The 23,970-nt window shown below is 41.2% G+C and overlaps 2 protein-coding genes across 7 annotated transcripts in view; both read right to left on the bottom strand.

Annotated features, from left to right (window-relative positions):
- Window positions 1–17,311, bottom strand: part of LOC121892305 (ATP-binding cassette sub-family C member 4-like) — a 27,221-nt gene extending 9,910 nt beyond the window's left edge. The window contains exons 1-9 of one of the 4 annotated variants that reach the window (XM_042405283.1): window positions 17,228–17,311; window positions 9,500–9,610; window positions 8,764–8,884; window positions 7,888–8,112; window positions 7,674–7,763; window positions 7,242–7,405; window positions 6,794–6,919; window positions 1,745–1,994; window positions 9–119 (exon numbers count right to left, since the gene is read on the bottom strand). In XM_042405283.1, coding sequence (XP_042261217.1) covers window positions 9–119; window positions 1,745–1,994; window positions 6,794–6,919; window positions 7,242–7,405; window positions 7,674–7,763; window positions 7,888–8,112; window positions 8,764–8,884; window positions 9,500–9,555 — 1,143 coding nt within the window. In that variant the 5' untranslated portion in view covers window positions 9,556–9,610; window positions 17,228–17,311. Of the gene's footprint in view, window positions 1–8; window positions 120–1,744; window positions 1,995–6,793; window positions 6,920–7,241; window positions 7,406–7,673; window positions 7,764–7,887; window positions 8,113–8,763; window positions 8,885–9,499; window positions 9,611–9,823; window positions 10,172–12,305; window positions 12,575–13,381; window positions 13,701–17,227 lie in introns of those variants that run through there. The other 3 variants (XM_042405280.1, XM_042405279.1, XM_042405282.1) reach the window with 3 other exon arrangements.
- Window positions 9,526–23,970, bottom strand: timmdc1 (translocase of inner mitochondrial membrane domain containing 1). Of its 3 annotated transcripts, XM_042405287.1 has the most exons (9): window positions 23,560–23,818; window positions 22,088–22,443; window positions 20,730–20,895; window positions 20,390–20,478; window positions 19,865–19,932; window positions 18,956–19,034; window positions 17,532–17,642; window positions 17,228–17,420; window positions 9,526–9,610 (listed from the first exon to the last, which is right to left on the bottom strand). In XM_042405287.1, exons 2-8 carry the CDS (start codon window positions 22,423–22,425, stop codon window positions 17,264–17,266), a joined length of 1,008 nt encoding a protein of 335 aa, XP_042261221.1. In that variant the 5' UTR covers window positions 22,426–22,443; window positions 23,560–23,818; the 3' UTR covers window positions 9,526–9,610; window positions 17,228–17,263. The 3 variants fall into 3 exon arrangements, with proteins under 3 accessions (XP_042261221.1, XP_042261220.1, XP_042261219.1); XM_042405286.1 differs by lacking the exons at window positions 9,526–9,610; window positions 23,560–23,818 and adding an exon at window positions 23,891–23,970 and having other exon boundaries at window positions 16,595–17,420; XM_042405285.1 differs by lacking the exon at window positions 9,526–9,610 and having other exon boundaries at window positions 16,595–17,420; window positions 23,560–23,817.

The following is a 23,970-nucleotide window of genomic DNA, read 5'->3' as shown; positions in this document are numbered from 1 at the left end:
ATATTCACCATATCCCAGTAGCAGGTAAGCTTCTCAATCTCAATGGAGTTTTCGTTCTTTTCTTCCTCCAAAGTCAGTCCAACGTGTTTTCTGTCGACCTCTTCCAGCAGGAGGAAATTCTGAGAGGGAGTTCATAGACACACATGGCTTTACACTGTAAACCCTATAATCAAAACCCATACAGTGTACAGTTGTGTTGTTTTAAAGGTATACTATGCAGGATTTATCAGTTAGTGTTTGTAAACACAGAGCATTCAAAGTTGGCCCCTCCTCCCCAGCTTGAGCTAAGATCACAGAGAGAGAGAGCAGCAGTGGTCAAGTGAGCTAGAGAGTGAATGAGTGAGAGTGGGTGGCGCTGGTAAGAACAAAGCTGTGAAACAGATAAATAAAATGTTATTTTCTGATTGATACACAGGACTTATATTCTCAAGCACAAACAAATATGTCACCACCACCTCCACACCACACTGCAGGAAGGTGCCACATTGATGGTTGTTGTGTGATTACAGAGCTTCATCCTGTCGGCTATGGCCTCTCTGCTCTGCGTGTGTGGTTTGCTACGCTACGAGTCCTGACCTCACACCCTGCGCGCTGTTATTGCCTAGGGGCTACACACCCACTGCCCAAAGATTGATGCCAAGAATCATCCTGAACACAGCAAAATAATAAGAAAATACAGAGGGGGATTACTTTTGGATGAATCTATACATTGTTTTTTTTTTGGAAAATCCTGCATGGTATACCTTTAACTATGATATTGCATTTCTCACTAACATTAACTCTTGAAATGCCTAACAGCTTTCACAGTTAATCTGTTCATTGCTCTAACCTATCTTTATCATTCACACTGTCAAGAGTTTCCTAAAAGTCGTTAAGAAGTAGATTATGTAACGTGTAATTTAACGCTCAGATGAGATATATCTTCCCATGTCACCCTCAAGCCATTATCTCACTTGAGCTAGCAAGAGTTATTTAAGAGGTCGGGCATAAATTTTAGTGTCCCTTCTTCAATGCAATGTTTAGTTTCCCACCATAGGAGGGAGTCTTATTCCATTCAACACACTAAAGTGTAATCTGTGGCTTTTGTACCATCCTTTCAGGGCTGCAGCAATGTTCAAAGTCATTGAAGAAACGTCTTTAAGGTACAGTAAAAAATTATGGCTGCTAGAGAAGTAATACATGTTTGCTAATAACACTTTGCCTTGAGTCACTGGAGGACACTGACACGGATAGCAAGCATGGTTAAATAATTTTAGATACAGTTCTTGTGCCAGAAGCTCAGTGGTTTTAATGACATGCACAAATGTGTGTAACCTCTGTCAAATGTCACCGAATGAAACACTACATTCTGGACAGACTGATCTGAAACCCTCTTAGATACAAAGGCTTATACAGCAGGGGTGATTGTGTGCTCTAAATTTATAAGGAAAAGCAAAACAAGACCAAGTTTTGCAAGACTTGCACTAGTTTCCTGCGAGATACAAACTGGGAGACAGATTTGTGATCATGTATTTTGGAACTTATCAGTTTCACAATAAGAAAGCGTGAACAGAAAGTTTGGGAATTGCTCAAGTGATTCTGTTGAAATAATGAATGATTTATGAGGTCATTTACTATCCTAGAAATTACAAAATTGCTAACCAGATAAAAGAATGTCAACAGCTACTCCCCTAAACTCATATGCAAATAAAATTATAAACAAATATAAACAGCTGCTGTAATTCATTAGAGAAAGCAGAATTACCTTAATCCTGCGAATGCTGACTTCAGTCTCTGACAGCTTCTCGACAGCCAGAGGCAAGAACAGGGTGACTGTGAGCTTGATGGTGCCATAGAGAGACACAGTGACAAACACACTGCTGGCGGTGATGGTGTTGCCCAGGAGAGTGTAGACGGTGAAAGTGGCAAAGACTATGATCTTACTGCTGGCAAAGAAGGAGGCCATGTTGAGTCCTCGTAGGTAGGAGCTCTTCATGATCTGAATGATTTCTTTCCTGGGAAGAGAAAACAAAAGGAGAAAATGAGTGTGGTGTCTTAAAGTTTCAGGTACACAGTTGAGTTTGAGTTTTCATTCTGCAATAGTGCACTGGGAGACACTGAGCAACGCATAACCCTCCAGTGTTGTAGCCACTTTTGGTGTTTGCTGGATATTTTACAGCATTTTACTGCTTTGGTTTATGACCAAATACTTGCAAATATTAACATTACTTTCAGTCTCTTCTGTACTTTGTGTTTAGTCCTTACTAAAAAATGTTAGCATGCAACATGGTAAACTTTATACCTGCTAAACATCACCATGTTATGTCATTGTGAGCATGCTGACAATAGCATTTAGCTTGTGGCTGAGGACTCACAGCTACAACAGCAGTCCAGTCAGTCTGGCAGTCCAGTCATGGTCTACGTAACAGGAAACATTCAAAGCAACAAAAAAAAAAAAGAATCTTCACACTGTTTAATGACATTCTGATGTCAAAAACAATCTCTTATCCTGTATGTTTTAAACCGTAAGCCGTTACAGATGGGGTTCAGTATGTTCTGACATGCAGAAGCATCAGATGATTGTAGCTTCCGGCATTACTACAAGCCATCTTACTGCTGGAGTAATAAAAGTTATTGCCAAGCATACTTGGAGCACAGAATGTTCAATAAGTTTTGAATCTTTTCCCTCTTTGTGAGGGAGATTGCAGAGGCTTCGGCATTTTATTAAATGTTCAGGTATGTGAAATATAAATGTTGCTCGCTGTTCTTGAGTGAGAGCAGACCTTTTCCGCCATAGTGCATGCCACTGTTGATATTAAGTGTCCGCAGGCAACACCTGACAAAGTCCACATTTTGGGCATAGATGAATGAGCAACCAGGAAGATGTAGCAGGCTTTGAACTGTTCTTTAAATAAAAGATGAATTCCTCTTCCTTTACTTATACTGTATAAAACTTAAAAATCAGCAGTAAAATTCTGTTGCAATTTTTACCATAAAATATTGTACACTGTTTTGTAAGTGGGTTTGGGTTTTAATTACTTCAGGGCCACAATTTCCAGATACTGAAGTTTCTTAGAAAGGAGTGATAAGTAACTATGGATTTCTTAAGAAGTGTGCTTAAGTAACGTCAATCTTTTTTTTTTAATATAATCACACTCACCCCCTGCAGCTTTAAGGGTGGCTGTAAAAAGCACTGTGGCTACAGTCAGCTTGTATATATGACAGTTTTATAGTGAATTCCAGGTTTTCAAAGAGGAAAAAAGGGTTGCCATGAAACTACACTAAAACCTGCAGCTTAATCCGCTTCTCCACTGTCCATCCACACATAAATGTTCAGTGTTATTATTTTGCTAATAATTCTGTCACCTCATACCTCATCACCTTATTTGAGAAGAGCAATTAAATTACATTTCAGTTTACATCATTGGTATCCACTGTGTCTAACTGAAGACAAGCTGATGGCAGCTGCAAACTTGTAAAAGCCACCCTTCAAGTCTACGGTATTTAATATTCAAAAGATCGGTTTTGAGTGGAGTATCACTCCTGGAAAGACCTATGAGATGTGTTAACTATAGGAGATGATGTATTAACTACTGTTCAAACAGTGTAAAGGATTATCATTAACAAAAGTGAGAAATAAATGCTAGAAATGAAGAAATCAAAGCTGCATGTCTATTCAGGAACTCTCTTAGACCACCTCAGTTGTTTTAACAAAGCAAATACTAGAAAGGATTATCATTAGCAAAAGTGAGAAAAAAATGCTAGTAATGAAGAAATCAAAGCTGCATGTCTATTGTTGAAGAAAATCACTCAAGTCCTTGTTCAAAGTTTGCTGTGGTGGTGGTGGTTTAATAGCATTCCAGAAATGCGTTGAGCTTACTGACACAGAGCTGGTCTGATACAGTAGACTGACCCAGAGCAGAAAAAATGGAAAGACTTTATACAATAAGGATCAAGGCAGTGATCAACAAATGGTAAACAAAAGGTAGGAAGGGAGGGCAGTTGCATACAAGATCAAGGGTCAACATATTAAGGGAGGCTTCTCAGGTAACATAGTAAGGGGGGGAACACTCTCAGGTAGGTGAAATCAAGGGGCAGAAATAGGAGAGGGTGTTGCATTAAGGCAGGATCAAAAAGGTCAAATCAGCCGGGGTCAGGAGACTGGAAAGACACAGCTGGCATATGGTTGATCAAGGGGTTGTTCCCAGACATCACTTGAATATCAAGTTTCTACCAAATTGTGGATTCTCAAGCCTGTACCAAAATGTGTATTCTTCTTCACTATTGAGGAACTCTCTTAGACCACCTCAGTTGTTTTAACAAAGCAGTAAGGAATGTGGTTAATTCTCAAAAGTTACTTTAATCAGAATAATCCCCATGCGCCCCATAAATCCATCTTCAAAAAGATACTCTGACTGACTCACATTTAAATATCAAACAGTGATGAGTTCTTTAAAGAAACCAGGATAAGGGTGATTCGGTATAAGTTAAGTCATGATGTGTTTGAGTACCTGTCTGGTGAGCAGTGTATCGCAGCCTCTTAATGCCTTAAAGTCGTTCATCATTGTTGATAAAGTGATGCTCGCAATAAGATATGCAAGTTAAACCTTCCACCTGGTACTCTTGAGTAGTGACCTTTCATGCTTACAGACAGAGCACTGGTAAGATGTTCAATACTGATCTGGCATTAAAGGGATGGATGGCTAAATCTAGACCTTTAGATCAAAGTGATTCAAGGTAACATAGATGATGCTTGCCTCTGGGCATCGTGGAGTACCACAAGGCTGTGTGTTGGGACCCATGCCAATCAGCCTTCACATGCTGACAACACATATGAGGGGAACACAGGACTGATTTCTATAGCTATGAGGATGATAAGCAGTTGCACATTTCTGTTTCACTCAATGGCATAAGATTTTACTGATATGCTTAAAAGACAAGACAGGGGCTCTACTTAACTTAAGTGAAATAGTACAGTATTAAGCCTCAAACCAGCTGCCTTTGACACGGTTAACCACCAAATCCTCCTCTCCACACTCACTGAGCTTGGTATCTCAGGATCTGCCCTCCGCTGGTTCATGTCCTACCTCTCAGGGAGATCTTTTGGAGTATCTTGGGAGGGGAGAAGTGTCCAAATCACACAGCTTATCCACAGGGGTTCCTCAAGGGTCAATGATTGGTTCTCTTCTCAATATACACCACCTCACTTGGTACAATCATCCGTTCCCATGGTTTTTCATACCATTTCTATGCTGACAATACTCAGTTCTTCCTATTGTTCCAGCTGGAAGACCACACAGTCTCAGCTCGGATCTCGTCATGTCTTGCCAACATCTCAGCATGGATGAAAGAACACTACCTTCCGATTAACCTCTGTAAGACTGAGCTCCTCGTCATCCAAGCCAGTCCCTCTATACAACAACAAATCAGTATCCAGCTCGAATCAATCCAACTCATGCCCACAAAGTCTGCCAGAAACTTGGGTGTCATGATTGATGAACAACTAACATTTAAGGTTCATGTGGCCTCAATCGCTTGGTCATGTTGATTTGCCCTCTTTTGCATCAGGAAGATCAGACCCTTCCTGTCTGACCATACAGCACAACTCCTGGTACAGGCTCTCATAATATCACGCATTGACTACTGCAACTCCTTACTGGCAAGCCTCCCCGCATGTATGTTGAAACTTCTGCAGGTGATCCAGAACACAGCAGCATGGCTGGTCTACAATCAGCCCAAAACAGCACACGTCAACTTGCCGTTGATATTCCTCTGCTGGCTCCTAGTTGCTGCCCGCATCAAATTCAAGACCCTGACACTCGCGTACAAAACAGCAACTAAAACAACTCCCACCTACCTCAACTCCCTCATTCAGGTCTACGCTCCCTCCTGCTCACTACGCTCTGCCAATGAAAGGCACCTGGTAACACCACCACAACAGGGTCCTAAGTCGCTAGTCAATTTAAATTATGAAGCCTAAATTGTATTTGTATTGCCAAAATACAAAAAGGTCTCTGATCTACTCCAGAGGAACAGAGGTTTGTTCTGGCAATGAATACACATTTCATCCATTTTAGTTTTTCAAATTTTACTTCTCTTATTAGTAATATCTCTTCTTTTTTGTGTTTCTCTTGGTGCATCAATTTGTGCGAATTTAGTAATTATATATCCTGAGTTATGATGCTGATTCATTGATCGCACGGGTCACACAGCACATTACTGATACTTTAATGACGGAGCTTCACTTTACCCTTTCATCATTTCAAACCATCACCTCAGGGATAAAGACAGAAACCACAGTGTTAGGTAACTTTGACAAGATAATGAACCACCAATTAGTCATTTTACTCTACACATTAATAAAGATCACAGCAGATCAGAAGAAACCAGTTCCTCAAGTTTCTAAACCTGCAGTAGACTGATCTTCACAAATTCCACAGTTAAGGCCTTAGGGTAGGCTTAGTTGGCATGAAAGTAACACAAAATCTGAACTTAGCTGACACTTTATAACAAAATAATTTAAAGCCAACACACACCAGCAGTGTCAAACGTGTGTCAGAACACCCACACCTACTGTTTTCAATGGAAGCCACACACCAGCATTGTCTTAATGCACTATCCTATTCTCCAGCATTGTCGAGTGTCAACTCCCCAGAAAAGAAACTGGTGTGTGCAACAGGTGTCAGTTGAAACACTAAATGATGCGGCTGTGTGTCTCGCCTTTAACAATATGAAATTTGGGACATGAAACGTTCATGTCCCAGTGGTCCCAGTAAAAGTTTTACAACTTTACAAAATATATTTTCATCATTACCTTCTGACTTCAGTAACCAAGGCTGAGAATGGTTTTTCCCAGGCATACATTTTGATGATCCTGATGCCAGACACCACTTCATTCATAATGCGGATTCTGTTGTCAGTAAGGACTGCCGTTTTACTCCTGCAAAAAATACAATTCAAATATCATTTAGTTTCCAATTTTTCATAATGTTGGGAAAACTACAATATTTACATTAACTGGCAGATAAGCAAAATGAACAGGACTTTGTTTGAAAAATAAGTAAACAGACATAAACCAAGAGAAGGTAACAAAGGTGATAACACAGGTTTTGGTGGATAATGTATTCACTGTTACCAGGCATGCTACACCTGCAGTGCCTACATTTTTAGATGACACATTCAGTCAAAGTGCATGAGGTGAAAATTTATCTGTCATTAAAGATGACCTTGTAACTCTCCAGGTATCTTGTAATGTTCTTTACCTGAAGATTCCAAAGAGCTTTCCAAACCAGGTCTGCACAGGCACCATGAGGCCAACAGCTGCCACACCTGCCAGGCACGATGTTCCGATCTCGTACCAAAGGAAAACAATAATCACCACAGCTTGTAGAGGTCCCACCCACAGGTAGTGCAGATTGATTGTAATCTACAGAAACAAGGGTGCACAAATATGCACAAAAAATTATGCAGGAACAGTTTCAACAATTCTGTTAAACAAAAATATTGTCAGGTCTGTAACAGAGCAAAATACAAACAGAAGGTTTGAGAGCATAAGGGTAGCATACTGTAGGTATTGCTTTCAAAATTCAGCTGGGCCTTCACAACATCTAGCAGTAAAAATGACTTGGAGTTCATTCTCAGCTTTTACTTTTCAGATTTGTTATGTGTTCAAGCACATATTTATGTTACCTTACCTCATCAAAACGGTTGACATCATTTGAAAGCAGGTTCACAATTTGTCCAGTGGTGGTTCGTCCCATGGATTCGCTGCTGAGACCAAGAGCCTGGCAAGAGAAATTTCAGCTGTATAGTGAGTGTTACTGCAAAAGTTCCTGGCCTATTCCTGAGGGTGACGACAGTCTAAAAAAATCTGCATCTCTGCTGCAAATCTGCAAAACCTTCACTGACCTTCCTGTATATCATGTGACACATGGCAATTCTAATCTTCATGCCTATTCTTTGGACACGGTAGTAGTAGAGATGGTTGAGGAGAGTCAGTCCAAAGGTGGAGAGGGACATCGCAGCAGCATATCCATACGCCATGTGAAGACTTCTCTGGTCGTCTGGGTCATAATTCTCAAAGTACAGGATTATTTTCCCCATGAGAAGTGGCTGGATCACTTTAATTGCCTCCTTTATGACAAAGACAGTGACAAAAACACACATAAGATCATCAGATGTGCCAGTAACTTAATATTCAAACTCCCCTAACAATCACAAAAAACTCTTGAACAACTGCCAATGACTCTGTTGCTTGAGAATTCTGTTGCTCGAAAGCAGGGAGTATTACACCACTTATTGTAACCATTGGCTTCCATTATATCAAAGAGAATTCAATACCATACTGCTCATTACTCAATATGTGACTGATGTGCTTCTAAAATAGGAGCACTGAGATCATCTGGAACTGGTTTCTAGTAAAGCTTCTTTTACTTACTATGCTCCACACAAACACTGAGTAACTTCAAAGCTGTACTCTGTTCTCTACTGCCTTTTGATGTTGTAGATTTATATGCTTTTATTCCCTATTATGACTCCCTCAAATCTTTTACAGTATGGATACATTTACACAAACATTTTCTTTTTAGAAATGACATCAACATCTTTCTTTACTTCACATACAAGCCACACATGTAAGTGACCTTAGGGACAAAAGACTCCAATGTTCCAAACAATTTTCAATACAAAAATATTTTTAGTTAGGAAACTCATCATTATCATTACATATCACTACATTGTCATAATGACAAAATCTAAAGGAAACTTTATAAAGCCAGAACATACCAGTGAAAATACAAACAACCCAGCTACTGCGTAGGCCTTCCCATAGCACTTAATGAGGACTTTGGTGAGTTTTGGCTTCCGAAGTTCCTTTGAGGCCTTTCTAACTTCAAGGTCCCAAAATCTGCAAGAAAGCACATGTAACAGTGTATTCATTCTGCTGTCAATTACATGATGGATGGCTCCCAACTGACCTAGTGCCCATGGAAAACCTATGGTATGCATGTGATAAGATACAGATGTGCAACCCCATATAAGCTATGCACCGACAGTGGTACGTTGCCCAGACCATCTTTGTACATGGAACGGACCCGATGGCCATCGTCTAATAAACGTCTACAAAATAAGAACTTCGTCAGCTCTTCCTTTGAACGATATCATCACACATCCTTCCTTTCACCTAGGTAAGCTTCCCCAAGCCCCTCTCCACCCTCCACCCTCCTTTGAAAAATGTGAAATAGATGAATACATGTGCAGCGATCTTTTGAAACAAATACACAACCACTAACTAAAACCTTTCACATGACATAATCTAAAACCAAAACATATCAAAGCTCTGGGCAGGCACCACAAAGTCATGCATTCAATAGGAGTCCTGGGAGCATGTTAACCACAGCTCATTCCACAAATATTCCGCATAATTGGCTTGTTATATCTGCGCCCCCCATTAGATGGCACCCTAGATGGTTGCCTAGGTCACCTATAGCTAGGGCTGGACCTGATCATAGTGATGTAGTACCTTTGCAGCTCCTCTCCCAGTATTTCAGACCCATCCTCTGGAAGAACACTGTACATGTCACTTTCCTCCAGCCTCCGTTTGTGTCCAAGGTGCAGCAAGGGGCTTATCCAGCTGAAACCAACAGTTAAATAGAAAATGAATAACACTGGTATCAAACACCCAGACTCCCTTCTGATTATTTTAGGGTGTTTTAAGAGGAAACTTGGTTCATCTTTTTAACAATTTACAGACAGAAACTAAAATCTGTAAAAACTCTGAGAAGACATACTATTATCCTGCCATGACTACACTGATTGGAGCGTTTTTGAGGCTGCAGATACAGACCTGGATGAACTCACTGACACTTTGATATTGCTTTTGACGATGTGTGTACCCACTACAACATTCTCCATATGAAGCCCTGATTTACAACTAAACTCAGGCCAAGGAGGAGGCCTACAGAAGTGAAGACAGATTCCTGTGCAATCAGGCCAGAAACGTGACGTCACCTGACGTGCCAGATGGTTTGTTGCACAGAACCATCTGAGAAGTCATCCTTGGAAAGGGCAGGCACTTTCAAAAAGTACTTGGCAGGCAATTGGATGAACCATGTATCACCATCTGACCAAGAGGGGTAAAAAGAAGCTACTCTGAAAAGCTGAAAAACAGATTTTCAGCCAACAATCCTGCACCAGCATGGAGAGGCCTGCAGGACATCACCTGCACAAATATGCACAAAAAACCTGCCCCCACCCCCACCCCCACCACTCCCCCACTGTGGAGAACCATTAACTGGCTGACTACCTCAACGTGTTTTGCTGCAGCTTTGATAAGACCACCCTTCAACAACAAACAAGACATCAAACTACCAACTCCACCCCGCCCCGTGCAGTTTTCAGAATCCACTGACCTGCAGTGGAAGATGCAGGTCACCATAGGACTGCACCACATCCTGCAACACCTGGACTCCCCAGTGACACACACAAGGATTGTGTTTGTGGACAGCTCAGTGTTCAACATCATCACCCCCTCTACACAGATGACTGCACCTCATGAGACCAGTCTGTAAAACCAGTTCTACACTGCGAACATCCCATCTGCTCTCTAGACACTTATCGCTGAGAACATACTACAACAGTTTGGAATGCCGGAAAAATATAATTGGTGGCAACCTGCCAGGACTTGAACACCTCCTGACTCAGAAAACAGACATTAACAATCTCTCTCAACCCCCCTGCAACACTAAAACATCTGTTGCACTGTAAATCATATATGATAATACACATTGTGAAACAACAGGTACATATTATCCATCATTGCCAAGTAAGAAGACTGTCTTCTGTACAGGATGGGTTTACGTGGCCTAATTCCTTGTATGCATAAAACATACTTGGCAAAAAAGTAAATTCTGAAATTAATTTGGTTCAAGTTAGATGGGTTAGTGGTTTATCTGACTCTTCTCATGTCAGGGATAAGGCTAGGCAGGGCTGCATATTTTCTCTATTCCTGGTTAACTTGTAAATGGTTCATAGAAGACTTTGGTAGATAACTGTGTGTAAAACAGGTTGTGTTTCTAATAATTACAATTATTTTCAAGTGCAGATGATTTGCTGATAATTTGATTATATTGTATTCTGCAATACAGTACCAACTGCGACAAATGTGGTGATTGCTAAATGTAAAGCAGATAGAAATTGAATATTTCCTAAATTTCACTTGTTTTGTTGAATGTAAAGAGAACTGTGTTGATAAGTAACTGCAGCTTAACTTTAAGGTGCCATACTGCTGATGTTATGACTGCATGATATTGGCTGGTTTTGGTTGCTTCATATGAACAACATTGTATGTGTCCTTGTTTAATGTTTGAAGCTTTTTTTTTTTTTTTTTTAATATTTTACTACTGTGGACTATGGTATGCAATAAAGTACATTGTACTGACGTATAATATCTCACATTTAACAGCACCTGTTCTGCAGGTTTTCCTTTCCTGACCTGACACACAGCTTAATATTATATTAAATGCGGACAACATGTTCAGACACGTTTCCCTCTCAACTAATGGCCTGGCACATGGCTGAACAGGACAAGTTGGATCACACAAGTTTATCTGCATGTGTCCCACAATCCAGATACAATAAGGCCAAAGTCCAGTGGATTGAAAGGAGAGGAAAACACACAAGTGTGTTGCTATTCCTAACTTCCTATCTCCCATCCTCACAGATGAAAATAATAACTATATCAAGAGTCATCCACACAACTTCCACAACTGCCACTTCTTGTACAAACAATGATTTAATTAAGCACACATAGTAATACAGAGCATATAATCCAAATAGATTACTTGACATCTCTATGTCTTCTAAGCATTACTGAATGTAGGTGCAACATATGATTCTCTGCCAACAGCTGCCACACCTGCCAGGCACGATGTTCCCACATCTCTTTGATTCAAATCCATATTTACAATGTCTCATTTTCACCATTATAAACTGGAACCTTACAGTTGAAACAGCTGCCCTCTACTGGCTAAATTACAAACTCATTCTTTGAACACTGCCTGCCAATGAAACAGAAAACCTTAGAGTGAACATTTTACAAGGAATGCATGACATTTGATTTTTTAATATAAATCTAATATCCGATTTGCCGATATTTCCAACTCATTGTGGCCGATTGCCGATACCGATATATGCACATATTTTTTTCCAGCTGGCTGAGGAGACTATTATACATGCAAGCATAGATTGCACTAACTATGATCAAGAAAGATAATATATGAAGAAAGAACTTAGGAAGACTGGAGTTCAGGAGCTCAGCTTCAATGAACCTGCCAAGTGAGCAGTGGAGTTTTCTTTGAGTCTCTGGTCCACACTCCAGAGCAGAAGGTGGCGGTAATGCACCTGATACGCTGGTTGCCAACCGCCGGTATAAACCAGAGGTATAAACCAAAAAGAGTAAGTTTTTCCCCCCTAAACAGAGTGATACATCCTGGCAGCCGAAGTGTTTCCTATCAGTACAGCTGAAGGTAGCAGCTCCTCCGCGGACTGTTTCACGCCGACGGTCCCGGTCCTTTCTCCGCATGCTCCACCTCACTCAAGCTGCCCGTCAAACCCGCTGCTTCTTCCCACTTTAACCTGAAGAAGGAGGCTAACGTTAGCTGAGAGGCTGGCGGGGCGTTAGTCGCAGCATGACCGGGGGGGAAGCACAGCCAACTAGCCTCCCAGCTAACGTTAGCCCCGGCTCTCCATGTGGATCCAACCGGAACACCGAGCCCCGGTTTGTTATTCAGGTTAAAGTGGGAAGAAGCAATGGGTCTGACGGGCAGCGGAGTGAAGTGGAGCCTGCGCAGGAAGCGCCGGGAACGTCAGGGTGACACAGTCCATTGAGTCAGGTGGCGGAGGGAAAGGCGACATAACGGCCTCTCATAATCGGCAGAATTCGCCGATGCCGATATTTGACTTTAGAGCTTTTAACGGCCGATAGCGACGACGTGCCGATAATATCCCTACATTTTATTGTTGCATTTACTAGAAAGTCCTATGGAGACAAACTGCTGACTACAACATAAATCTGTAAACATCACTTAAAAAAGCTTTCCTTACATTCCTATGACTGTTTGTGGAAAAATGACTTTGAATGCAACAGGTGGTTCTGATAATCTAATTATCCAATTAACAAAAAGGTAAAATACAGAAAGTATTCAATATATATATGTACTGCATAATATATATGAAATATGTTAATGCCAATTTTGTGGGTTAAAGCTAAGTGGGGAAACTGCAGGGAAAAGTTTGCAACTTAAGTTGGGAAACCTGTACAATATGATACACAGTATCTCACTATTCTAACAGTCTATGACAAGACCATGCTGCGAAAGCTAACACTGTGACAGAAATCACTTACCATAAAAAGACCCTGGAAAAAAAGCCGGCAGTTGCCAGTGGATTGCGTCTGCCGTCTGTCTTTCTAGTGTCCGTGGTCATTTTGGCATCAGCTCATAACAGTATGAGCGCAGCAGCACACACTGGCAGGACTTCACTCACAGCACGTGTCGTTAGCTAACACCAAGTAAAGCTGAGACTCGGCCAATAACATTGTTGCAACTGTGAGGGTCTGCGTAGGGATGTCTTCAGGTGCTGTTAAGTTACAGCGTAAATAGGAAAAAAAAAACACCGACTCAACAAAAAGTAACAAATGAAAGTGGAAGTGTGACTTTTCTGATACAATGAGATGTGGCGTTTGGAGCTACAGAAGGATTCACGTTTGACAACTTTATATGGGTTTGTTGTTTAATATACATTTACATTAGGATACAATTTGCGTGTTTTAGAAGTTGGCCTTTTAGCTTACATGTCGAGGTACTTCAGCACGTATTTCATTTTAGGTCATTTCATTTATATCCATCATTTCAATGGTATTATATTAGAGATTTAAAGCTGCTTTTTGATTATTAAAATGCATTATGTTTTCAGACTGGCTCTCATGTAGCCCACTTATCATCATCACGAACATTATTATTGTGATTATGAACTTATTCATAATTATCAATAAGAGTACTACTGATACTACTACTACTAATAATAATAAAAATAGTATAGACTCGTGGTATTTTTGTGTTTTTTCTTATTTATTTTGTCAAAGGTTAAGGGTCAGTTAGACCACATATCAGAGTATAGACTACTTGAATTTGGCCTCAGATTTCGCCCTATCAATTCAGTGAAAAGCGTGTTTGTATCACTGATTAGATACTTGTGAAGACAAAAAGTTATCGCCTCTACAGCATATACGAGGACAAGCGGTGTATACCTTACAACTCATGTTTACGAGCAGCACTTGAAGGCAGCGTCTGGGCAACATTTGTTTTCCACGCCTTTCTTCTAATATGGTAATCACGTGCAACATCCGATGTGGACGAGTGCAGGCACGCGGAGAATGGCCAAAATTAAGTTAATTAAGTACATAAGAAAAAAAAAAAAGAATCAGTGGTTTTCTCATGAAAGAACATCTGATATAACTGCACTCAAAGCCTGCGCTAGATCTCTGCAGACATCCGCAGAAGGAACAAAAGTTACAGAAAAGCACAGTTCAGATGCTATAGAGAGCTGTACAGGAGGATGTGTGGACGGAATATGTTAGTGAACACCCGAAGGCTCAAAGCAGGCTACAGTGTGTATGAAACATTTCCATCATAAAGTACAAATCAGTGTATATGTTATAATAAAGGGCTCAAAAAGATGTGTTGAATGATGTATGAGGACTGAATCAACTTTGTAGAAGCAGCAAAAAAAAAAAAAAAAAAAAAAGAAAGACAAAACTAGATATGATGTCCTAACAAGTCGGCCAGAACAAAGGCCCAAGGAGCTAGACACCCCCTACTGACAAAACAGTGTGAAGTACAAAATAATCTTTTGTTTTGAATCCTGACAGAACACTACACAGAAGACAAAGCTGCTGTAATCCCCCTCTGTTAGGAACATCAGTCACAGCAGGGAGCTCTACAGCAACCAGCTATCACGGTTTATGCCATCATAGAAACTTCATTATGATGCCACTGCATTCCTTGATGTGACTGAAGACTAACCCACCTAACAAATGCAATGAGGGTTTTTTTTTGCTGAAACCGATGCCAAGAGTCCAAAGTCTTCGTACCGTATGACACAGTTGTTGTTTAATGACTCTGCTGTTTCTCCGTACATGAAAAAACTGACAATTAAACAAATGGTCAGGACACTATTATTTAAAAAGTATATTAAATACATGTATTTTGTTAGTCCCGGTTTGAATGCCAATCAAGTGGTTGGTCCTGTATTCAACTTTTAATAAAATTAAACCATATTTGATGTAAAAATCAGTTCCTATGTGATGACACTGGGTTGACAACAATACTAATTTATCCCTTGTAAACATTTTGAAGATGCTTTTAAATGAGACTGCACTTAGGACAGGAGATAGAGGAAACATGAGAAAGCTGCTATGTGTATTTATATTTATTTGAGGCATATTTGCAGTTCCACAAAGCCACCAGTAGAGGGAGCTGACAGTCTATTTATGAACGTTAATGCTCTGATAGCGGTCATCCTTTCCTGTCTCATTTGGAGAGGATGACTACAGCATTCAGGCCCTTACAAATGGCCTATTAAGTTACATTAAAAACCTTTTTGGATAGTAAAATAACTTTTACACACTGCATTCTTCCTCTGTCGCTCAACCCTAAAGAATATGCCTGAAAGCCCTGCAGTGTCAGTGCAGACATGCTGCAGCTTGGTCATTATGGGATGGGACCAATGTCCCTTTAAGCCAAAAGGTTTGGAAGATTTAGTGAAAGTTTAACTAACGCTGCCATTCAAGAAGCAAAAGGAAAAAGTCAGATATCAGACATATGCATGTGAAAGATGTTATCTCGATCCAGCTGTTAAGGCTCTTCTCCTTTTTTAGTTCAGTTTGATTTTAATGTCTTTTTTCTCATCAATGTTATACCGAGACAAACCTGCCCATACAGACAGAAATCTATTATCATAACTCAAAGATGCTGGGACACAGCCAAAGCCAACAGACAACAGTTAAAGTGTAATTTAAGCTTACCTTCAGTGACCACCTGCAATATTTCACAACTTAATATTTAAAAAGACATACTTTGGGGGAATCAGCATACATGAATACATCTATTAAAATGTACCTGATTAAAGTTATCATCACTGACAAGCTGTTTTTCTGAGTGCAAAGATTCCTCAGTCTGTTTCTACTGGCTGTCACCGCTGCATCCCGGGCCCCAGCTGTTGCTGTGTCACATCTTGTTTACACCAGGGGCCAAGGCTATGTTTGACCTAGTTGCTGAAAAGCCCGAGAGGCAAAGTCAAAAGCTCACTATAACACAGACGTGTGGAAAATAAAGAAGCCATTTTGTCAAAGACTTTTGTTGGTTGGCCAGGTCTTCAGACCTTTCTCCAAGTATGAGCACTTTGTTCTACTTTCTTGTGCAACAATATTGGAAGACAAGTTGATAACTGGAGCTGATTTTTAACTCTAAGAGAGAAACTTTTGGTACAGTAGACATATTGTAAAACAAGCTTTAGATGATTTTATCTCGGTGTGTCAATATAGGAGACGCTGCGTTTCTTGAGATCAAGTGAGGACGTTTTATTAGGTTGTATATCACACAATTGCAACTTGTCATTTTGACTTTGGATCACATTTGTTGTGCGTCATCACCGTGTATTTTCTGTCACACAGAAATATATATATGGACAAACAATCTAAAAATATTTGACCACCATTGACAGGTGTTCCACATGGAGTCCACTTTAAGATTAATAATCCCAATGACAGTATGGACTTTGTTGATACCTGGAAGACATGTCAATCTTTTTTCCTCTATGCTCTAACAAGTTCATCTTGATCAGGAGTTAAATTTGAATGAAACACTGTTTTAAATTAAAATCAAGACCTGTTTTAGCAGCCATATAATGTCAATGTGGTCTTCACATTCAGTGAAAGACTTGATGTAAAATTTTGCTGATGTATTCTCTGTTTGCCCCCCAATGACAACCTGTTTCACACACACACCTATCGTAGCTACTCAACAACCAGTATAACCATTGTCTCTCAAGGGCATATTTTCAGTAGTTGGTGAAACAACAACAGTGTCTTTGAATTCAGATATGAAGCAGTTTCCATTCAGTTAGAGAGAAGATGTGTGAAGTCCAGGCAAGAGAGTGGCCCATTTATCCTCAGAGGTGTGTGAAGTCCCACCTTCAAATGTCCGACAGATAACAGGCAGTAAGGCAGCTACTGTCGCTGGCTCTTTGAGTCCTGAGCGACATCCTCGTTCTGCGGTAAACTGAGCAGTTCCTGGATCCTCTGCATGTCCTTACTGGTTTCCTCTGCCTGAGAGCTGACGTTCAGATCGCTGATCAACTCGTCTGTCAACTGCAGACGGGCCGTCCTTATGGTTCAAAAGGAGGAGAGTGACGGGTTATCAGTGAAACATCAGGATGACTACTAATTTGAGTGTAAAGTTGGGTTGGTGTGAAAGTAACCTTCTAATTGAACTCACCATTCTGCGAGTCTGAGCTCATAAAGCTCCCTGCGCTCTCTCCTCCTCCTCTCTCGGACCGTTTCTCCTGCCAGCGACTGCATGCTGATGATCAAAGCACCAGTGGGAATCCTGAGCAGAAGTTAGTTTATATTATTATAAATAATACATTGAGTATATTTGCATTAGAACACAATACAAAAACAGAAAAATACACTTTATTCTTCTATTGTCTGAGCACTGCTGCTTTGGGTGCAACTTATACAACGCATGAAAACATCAGCTACTGTAACTAACATGTGAAAGCACTCCACTGACTACTTGCTGGACACGTCAACACTGGAGAAATTGGGTATGTTTTTATTCCCAAAATACTTTCTGCTATTGCATAATCTGTTCTGTAACAAACCCAGCTGTCACATTCATGTTCTGTCAAGGCAGCTACTTTCATTCCAAGCTGTCCATCATTTACACAACTGTACCAATTAAGTGTCAAATTTCCTCTCAGCTTTCTCTCACAAATCACATCGTCTTCTGCAATCCCCTTCCAGCTCCACCAAAAGCTTCCAGTCACACCTCTGTCATGTGCCAGGATGAGGGGGACAATTCTGGGGTGAGATCTGGAGCGTGATGTGCTTTCAGATTAGATGCCTGCTTTCATTTCTGCCCCTACTGCACCTGGCGTAGACAGGGCCGGGGCGGTTTGCACACATCAAACGCTCCAGGTGGCTGTTCGCTCAGGCAGAAAGTGACACGGAGGGGAGGAGGAGGAGGAGGAGGCAGCAATGCTAGTATCGAGCCAATAGGAGAACCAGACTAGGGCTGAGCCAACGCGGAGCCGATCACAGACACAATCCAAACCAGCCCCTCAAGTCTGTTATGCTATCAAACACCTCACACTCAATGACCATTACAGGATCAAATTCAAATCTGCTCTTGGCTCTGTGCGCTTGGCTGAAAGTGGCCAGAGGTACGAGGGAAAAGTGGGGCAGAGAGAGAGAAGAGAGGGTTGAGGGGAGAGAGAGAGAGGAGAGATGAGACTGTCCAGATCAGACCATGGTAGATGGAGATGAGAGGCTGGAATAACAGAGATGGTATAAATGGAGAGCGGCAGCTGCTGCCTTGGTCTGCCTCCTTGCTCTTGTACCCAAAACATGGCCCTCTGCGGTGCACATGAGTCCCTCTGGCACCCAGCACAGAGTTAGAGGTGGGGGGTGGGGGGGGGGGGGAGGGTTCAGCTGTGCGACAGAGGGTTGCTGGGAGGGGCGCATCTGGCTGCCAGAGTGCTCACAAGCGCGCGCGCGTGTGTGTGTGTGTGTGTGAACGTGGACACGCACACAAGCGTGAGCGAATATGCGTGTCTGTTAAAAACATAAATGCACAGCAGCTTCTGTCAGTGTCACTTAGCTCAGTAATCAATGGCTGCGGAGGGATGCTAACCTTACCCCAGCACTGCTCCGATGATGGTCCCTGCCACCAGCCCTCCCAGGCCCAGGTTCAGTCTGAAAAGGCCTCCAGTCACAGCTGCTCGTTCACACCACCCACACACATACACACACACACACAGAAAGTTTTACATCATTCATAACTTAATTTGCTGGCATATGTACTGTTTGTCATCTTTTCAAATGAGCACTTTTATACACTCACTGGACACTTTATTAGCAACAATCTAATGCAGTCCAACACAACAGCTCTGCCATAAATTCTGCTTTTACAAAGCTTATACATCTTCAGTTTTTGTTGACGGTGTAAGAAAGGTGATGATTCTACTTTATGTTTATTATTGAGGTCGTAGTGGGTGGTGGTGGTGTACTGGAGTGCATTATATTGAATGGTGTTCCTACTATTTTGTCCACTCCATTAACATACATGAGGGGGGCAAAATATTAGGAACACCACTCAGTATGGGACAGTGGATATAAAAACATAATTTCTGCACAATATCAAATTAAAATTTTCCTGACTGTGAATTTCTGGAGATAATTTGATCGTTTTTCATTTTAATTATAATTTTTGGGGTATTTTTATGCCTTTATTTAGATAGCTGCAGCAGAGTGTTGACAGGAAATAAGGGGGGGAGAAGTGAGGAATTACTGGGAGCGAAGGCCCCTGGGCCAGATGTGAACCAGGCACGTTGCAGTTCATTGTCAGCGCCTTAACCCTTAGGCCAGCAGCAACAGTGTGAACTCTGGGCTTGTATAAGACACTTTCACAAGACGGAAACATGTGGAGGTGTGTGAATGTGAAGCGGCCTTGTTGTGACGCAGCGTGCTCAGTCGACTTTCCCTGGAATTAAACAAAAAGGTTTACAATAAGAGTGTGACCAGATTCCGAGGAAGCCTGTGACTCACCTCCAGCGGCTGCGTAATGGCTGAGGGCGTACTTATCTCGATACACAGACAGACCTGTGCTGACAGAACTAGAGAGGGAGGAAACAGACAGATCAGGGTAAGAAAGATAAAGAAAATCCAGGGTGATCACTTGAGATAAAAAAGATCAAATAATGAATACATACATACTAACATTGATAACATTCTACCGTACAACATTAGATTAATTACTGTTGGAGCTAAAACATACGGAAACCAAAGCACTAATTTGTTTGCCACAGAGCTTGTAACAACAATCCAGTCAGATGAACAATTCAGTAACTATTCCATTACATTTCACAACAAGTCTTAGCTTGGTCATGATGACAAATTATAAATTTTCTGCTCTGGAAAGCTTTGTTTAGAGAAAAATAGCTGAAAATCACCATCTAATGTGACTCATTTGTGAGACAAGTTAGAAAACACTTTCCAAAATGGTTTCCTTTGTAAATGTTTAACCTAATCACATATCACATTGTCCGGCATCAGCTACATTTTTTTGCTTACTTGAACAAGGTGACAAATACGGCCACTCTCCAGCTCCATCTCACTCCGTATCTCAAGAAACCTCGGATAGCTGCGTTATGGGCTGAGCGCTGATTTAGACAGAAGAGACACACACACACAATACAATAAGAATGCTGCTGCTTATTGTGTTGAGTCATAACATTATATTTCTTTCACATGGTGCTGTCCTTTTCTACTGGGACAAAGTCATTAGAGATTAGTGTTGGGTAATCATTTTCAAGAAATCACAACTTCAGGAGTGTCTTCTAGTTGCAAATCTTCCCTCTTCAAGTATTCAATGCTGGCATTAACGGCACACTCAGATTCCGATTTCACTTACCACTGCTTCCACACGACTGTTGTAGATTTCTGCCTGGCTGACTTGGATGTACCTCTTCCTGGCATGGCGAGCTGCTGGCAGGCCTCCGTAGATCAGGCCTGCTACTGCAGCGACAACCCCGCTCTTCACCACGTTGGTCAGCTCCTCTGGGTACTTATGTGTGGCACTACAGGAACAAAAGAGTGATAGAGCCGTTTCAGTGCCTCGTATTCCTGACATTCAGACACTATAATGGTGTATTTTCAAACGCTTAAAAAAAGACCTGACAAATTCACAATCTATTAAGTAATTAACTGGGAACACAGAGAAGAGAACAAATTAAATGATGGCTGGACGCCTAGAGCAGGCACACTAATGAACATTAAGTTTTATTTTACAAGCTACTGGCTGTTAGCTGAGTTGTTATATAGCAGTGGTGATCATTAAGTCCATTATAGGACAAGGCTGGCAATATTCAGTATTTTTGTTACTGTCCACAAGTGTTTTTTTCATGGAATTTGTTGAGAGTAAAGAAAAATATAAAATATTATCAGACTTCATCTTTTAAGGGAGCAGTGTGTAGGATTTAGTGGCATCTAGTGGTGAGGTTGCAGATTGCAACCAAATGAATAACCCTCTCCTCATCCTCCCCTTCCAAGGTTGTAGGAGATCCTACAGCGGCCACGAAACTCACGAAAACACAAAAGGCCCTCTCTAGAGCCTGTGTTTGGTTTGTCCATTCTGGGCTACTGTAGAAACATGGCAGTACAACATTGCGGACTCTGTGAAAGAGAACCCGCTCTCTATGTAGATATAAAGGGCTCATTCTAATGTAACGAAAACACAATGATTCTTATTTTCAGGTGATTGCATACTAATTAAAACATACTTATGAATATTATATTCTATTGCTGCCAAGTCTGTTCTGGTAGATGCTAATAAATTCTACACACTGCACCTTTAAGCTATCCACTATTACACTAGACTTTATGCCAATGTAGAGCATGGCAGGGTGTACATGGTACAGCAGTGGTTGTACAAAATTCCACTGAAATGTTCGTACACAATTATACATCATAAAATGTTCATGTTCAATGCATTCCATGGTGGGATCTTGCACTTTAAAACTTGTGCTTATCCCTCAATGTGTTTAGTCTTACAATTCAGAAGCTGGAACAAGGGAATGTTTGGCATTTTTGCTTGAATAAAAAAACATTTTTTTTCGACATCAGGATAGTTGCCAGTCTACCTATAATATTCTCTGTTGAACGGTTCACTGGATTTGACATCACAGTGTACATCTGTAGTATAAACAGCAATAAAACAACAAACAAAGAAACAAAAGAGAAGTCAAGACAGACAAACACACAAGCACTAACTCTCTCTCAAAGAGGTCCTTGATGCGGTCCCATCCTGTGTCTGGGAATTCTGGCTTGCCCATGTTGATTGGCACAGTGCTGGGAGTGGGGATGGGTGCAGGAGCAAGACTGGTGGAGGAGGAGGAGGAGGAGGAGGAGGAAGGAGAGGGCATCTGTGCAGGCTGGGCAGCAGCCACATCAGCTGCATGGACCCTGGGGAGCAGGAAGCAGAAGGAAAGAGGCCTGGCGCTCTGGATGAGGCCCTGCAGTAGGCCGGTGCTCAGGGTGCCCTGGGGGGCTGAATCTGCCTGTCGTCTCCGCAGGGCGAAGCCTGTTCTAGGCCGTTCTGGATGCATCATGCTTCAGCTGGCGTTAGGCTGCAGCAGAGAGGCAGAAACACATGGCCAAGGGTTGGGATGTTGCACTCACTACTTCGACTTAAGCTCCATCCTCAAAACAAATAGCCTTAAGGCAAGTGAAATCCTGGCACAGGCTACACAGGCTGTCCGGCTCAGCAGCTGTTAAATGGTGCAGCCCTATCAAAACACGCTGGGCACACAAGCAAACTATCTGGGTAAAGACTGCTTTCTTGACTTCAAAATTGAGTTTTTGCTGCATTGCAGGGCCCCTCTGGCCCTCAGAGCAGGGTGTGCTGGCTGGTTCAGAGTAAAAGGTGAATAAAAAAGGTGACTATCTTTGCAAATTTTGTTCTAAAACTCAGTAATCGCCAGCCATAAATGTAAGACTAACAATCTCTGTCATTAGCAGTAAGAAATTACTCAAGAGCAACATTTTTCAAGTATATTTTGTAATTAAATGATGCTTGTCCAAGTTAAATAACATCTCCTTCACTTACTTTGTTCCATATGACCTTTATTCATTAAACAAAACATCCTGCATGCCCTCACTTGTTGCCCAATAATGTAAAGTGGTACCCAAAAAGTTGAATAATCAATAATAGACAAACAATTAATCAAGTCTAATTCTAATAACCAACTGTTTTAATTTTTTGTCCAGTTCAGACACCGACATTTGCTTGTTGCTATATTCATAAAATAGGGTTTTGTCTGCTGGTCAAACTAAGTAAGCAAATTTTTGACAGAAATTTCGCCTAACTTGAAATTTTCCATCACTTAGGTTTTATACGTTTATAGAATACATTACTAATTTACAAAAATACTTGAAAGGTTAATAAATTACGTAAAAAGTCAACTACAGGCAACTTACTCCCTAACTAGCCTAACGCTGTGCAGGTATGCCAGGTCACACTAACATGTCCTACTCTGTTTCTCTTTGACAAAAATGGCGACATGCCATTGTCATTGCCAAACAGGTTTACATTTTAAAAATTCAGTAGTCTGGTTAAATTGCCTTGGTTGTTCAAAAACGACTGCAGAAACTGAAATAAACCCAGTGTCCGATAATGGGAGCCTTAACGTTATCTGTTAGCATGCTATTAGCCTCTGTCACGTTACAGGTAAAAAGCAGCTTACCAGCGACCAGCGCGGACCTCCAGTGTAACGAACTGCTAGTTTTATGAATTGCAACAGCTTTGGTTAATGCATATTAATCCCAGTTTATGCCTATATGTGTGTGTTTCATTGATGCCCTTCCACTGTTTCTCACGAGTGACTTTCGGTGGTGTCTAGATGGTAATTCCAAACAAGCGCAAGATCTCGCGAGAGTGATCATTTTAACCCAAACCGTGATCTTTCCCTAACCCTACCCCAGTGTTTTTTGTGCGTCAACCTAACCAGACCTTAACCACAGCGTTGTCACATCATATAATATAATTATTTTGTACAATGAAGAAACAATGCGTACAAATCTCGCCAGACTGTCACAAATCTGGGGTAACCATCTGATAGTCTACCGGTGTTCCGACCTTTAACCTGGTTACACAA

This window comes from Thunnus maccoyii, chromosome 24 (genome assembly GCF_910596095.1).
Source record: "Thunnus maccoyii chromosome 24, fThuMac1.1, whole genome shotgun sequence".
Classification (NCBI taxonomy): domain Eukaryota; kingdom Metazoa; phylum Chordata; class Actinopteri; order Scombriformes; family Scombridae; genus Thunnus; species Thunnus maccoyii.
Note: the sequence above shows the minus strand (reverse complement) of the source record. Positions and strands in the feature narration are given on the sequence as shown.

What these genes read in the sequence shown, in the direction of transcription:
- timmdc1 (XM_042405286.1), bottom strand. Translation starts at nt 22,425, where the DNA reads ATGATGCATCCAGAACGGCCTAGAACAGGCTTCGCCCTGCGGAGACGA. An exon ending in ACAGTCGTGTGGAAGCAGTG is followed by an intron (nt 20,479 to 20,729) that starts GTAAGTGAAATC and finishes TGTCTAAATCAG; the next exon opens with CGCTCAGCCCATAACGCAGC. An exon ending in GAGCTCAGACTCGCAGAATG is followed by an intron (nt 17,421 to 17,531) that starts GTGAGTTCAATT and finishes TTGAACCATAAG; the next exon opens with GACGGCCCGTCTGCAGTTGA.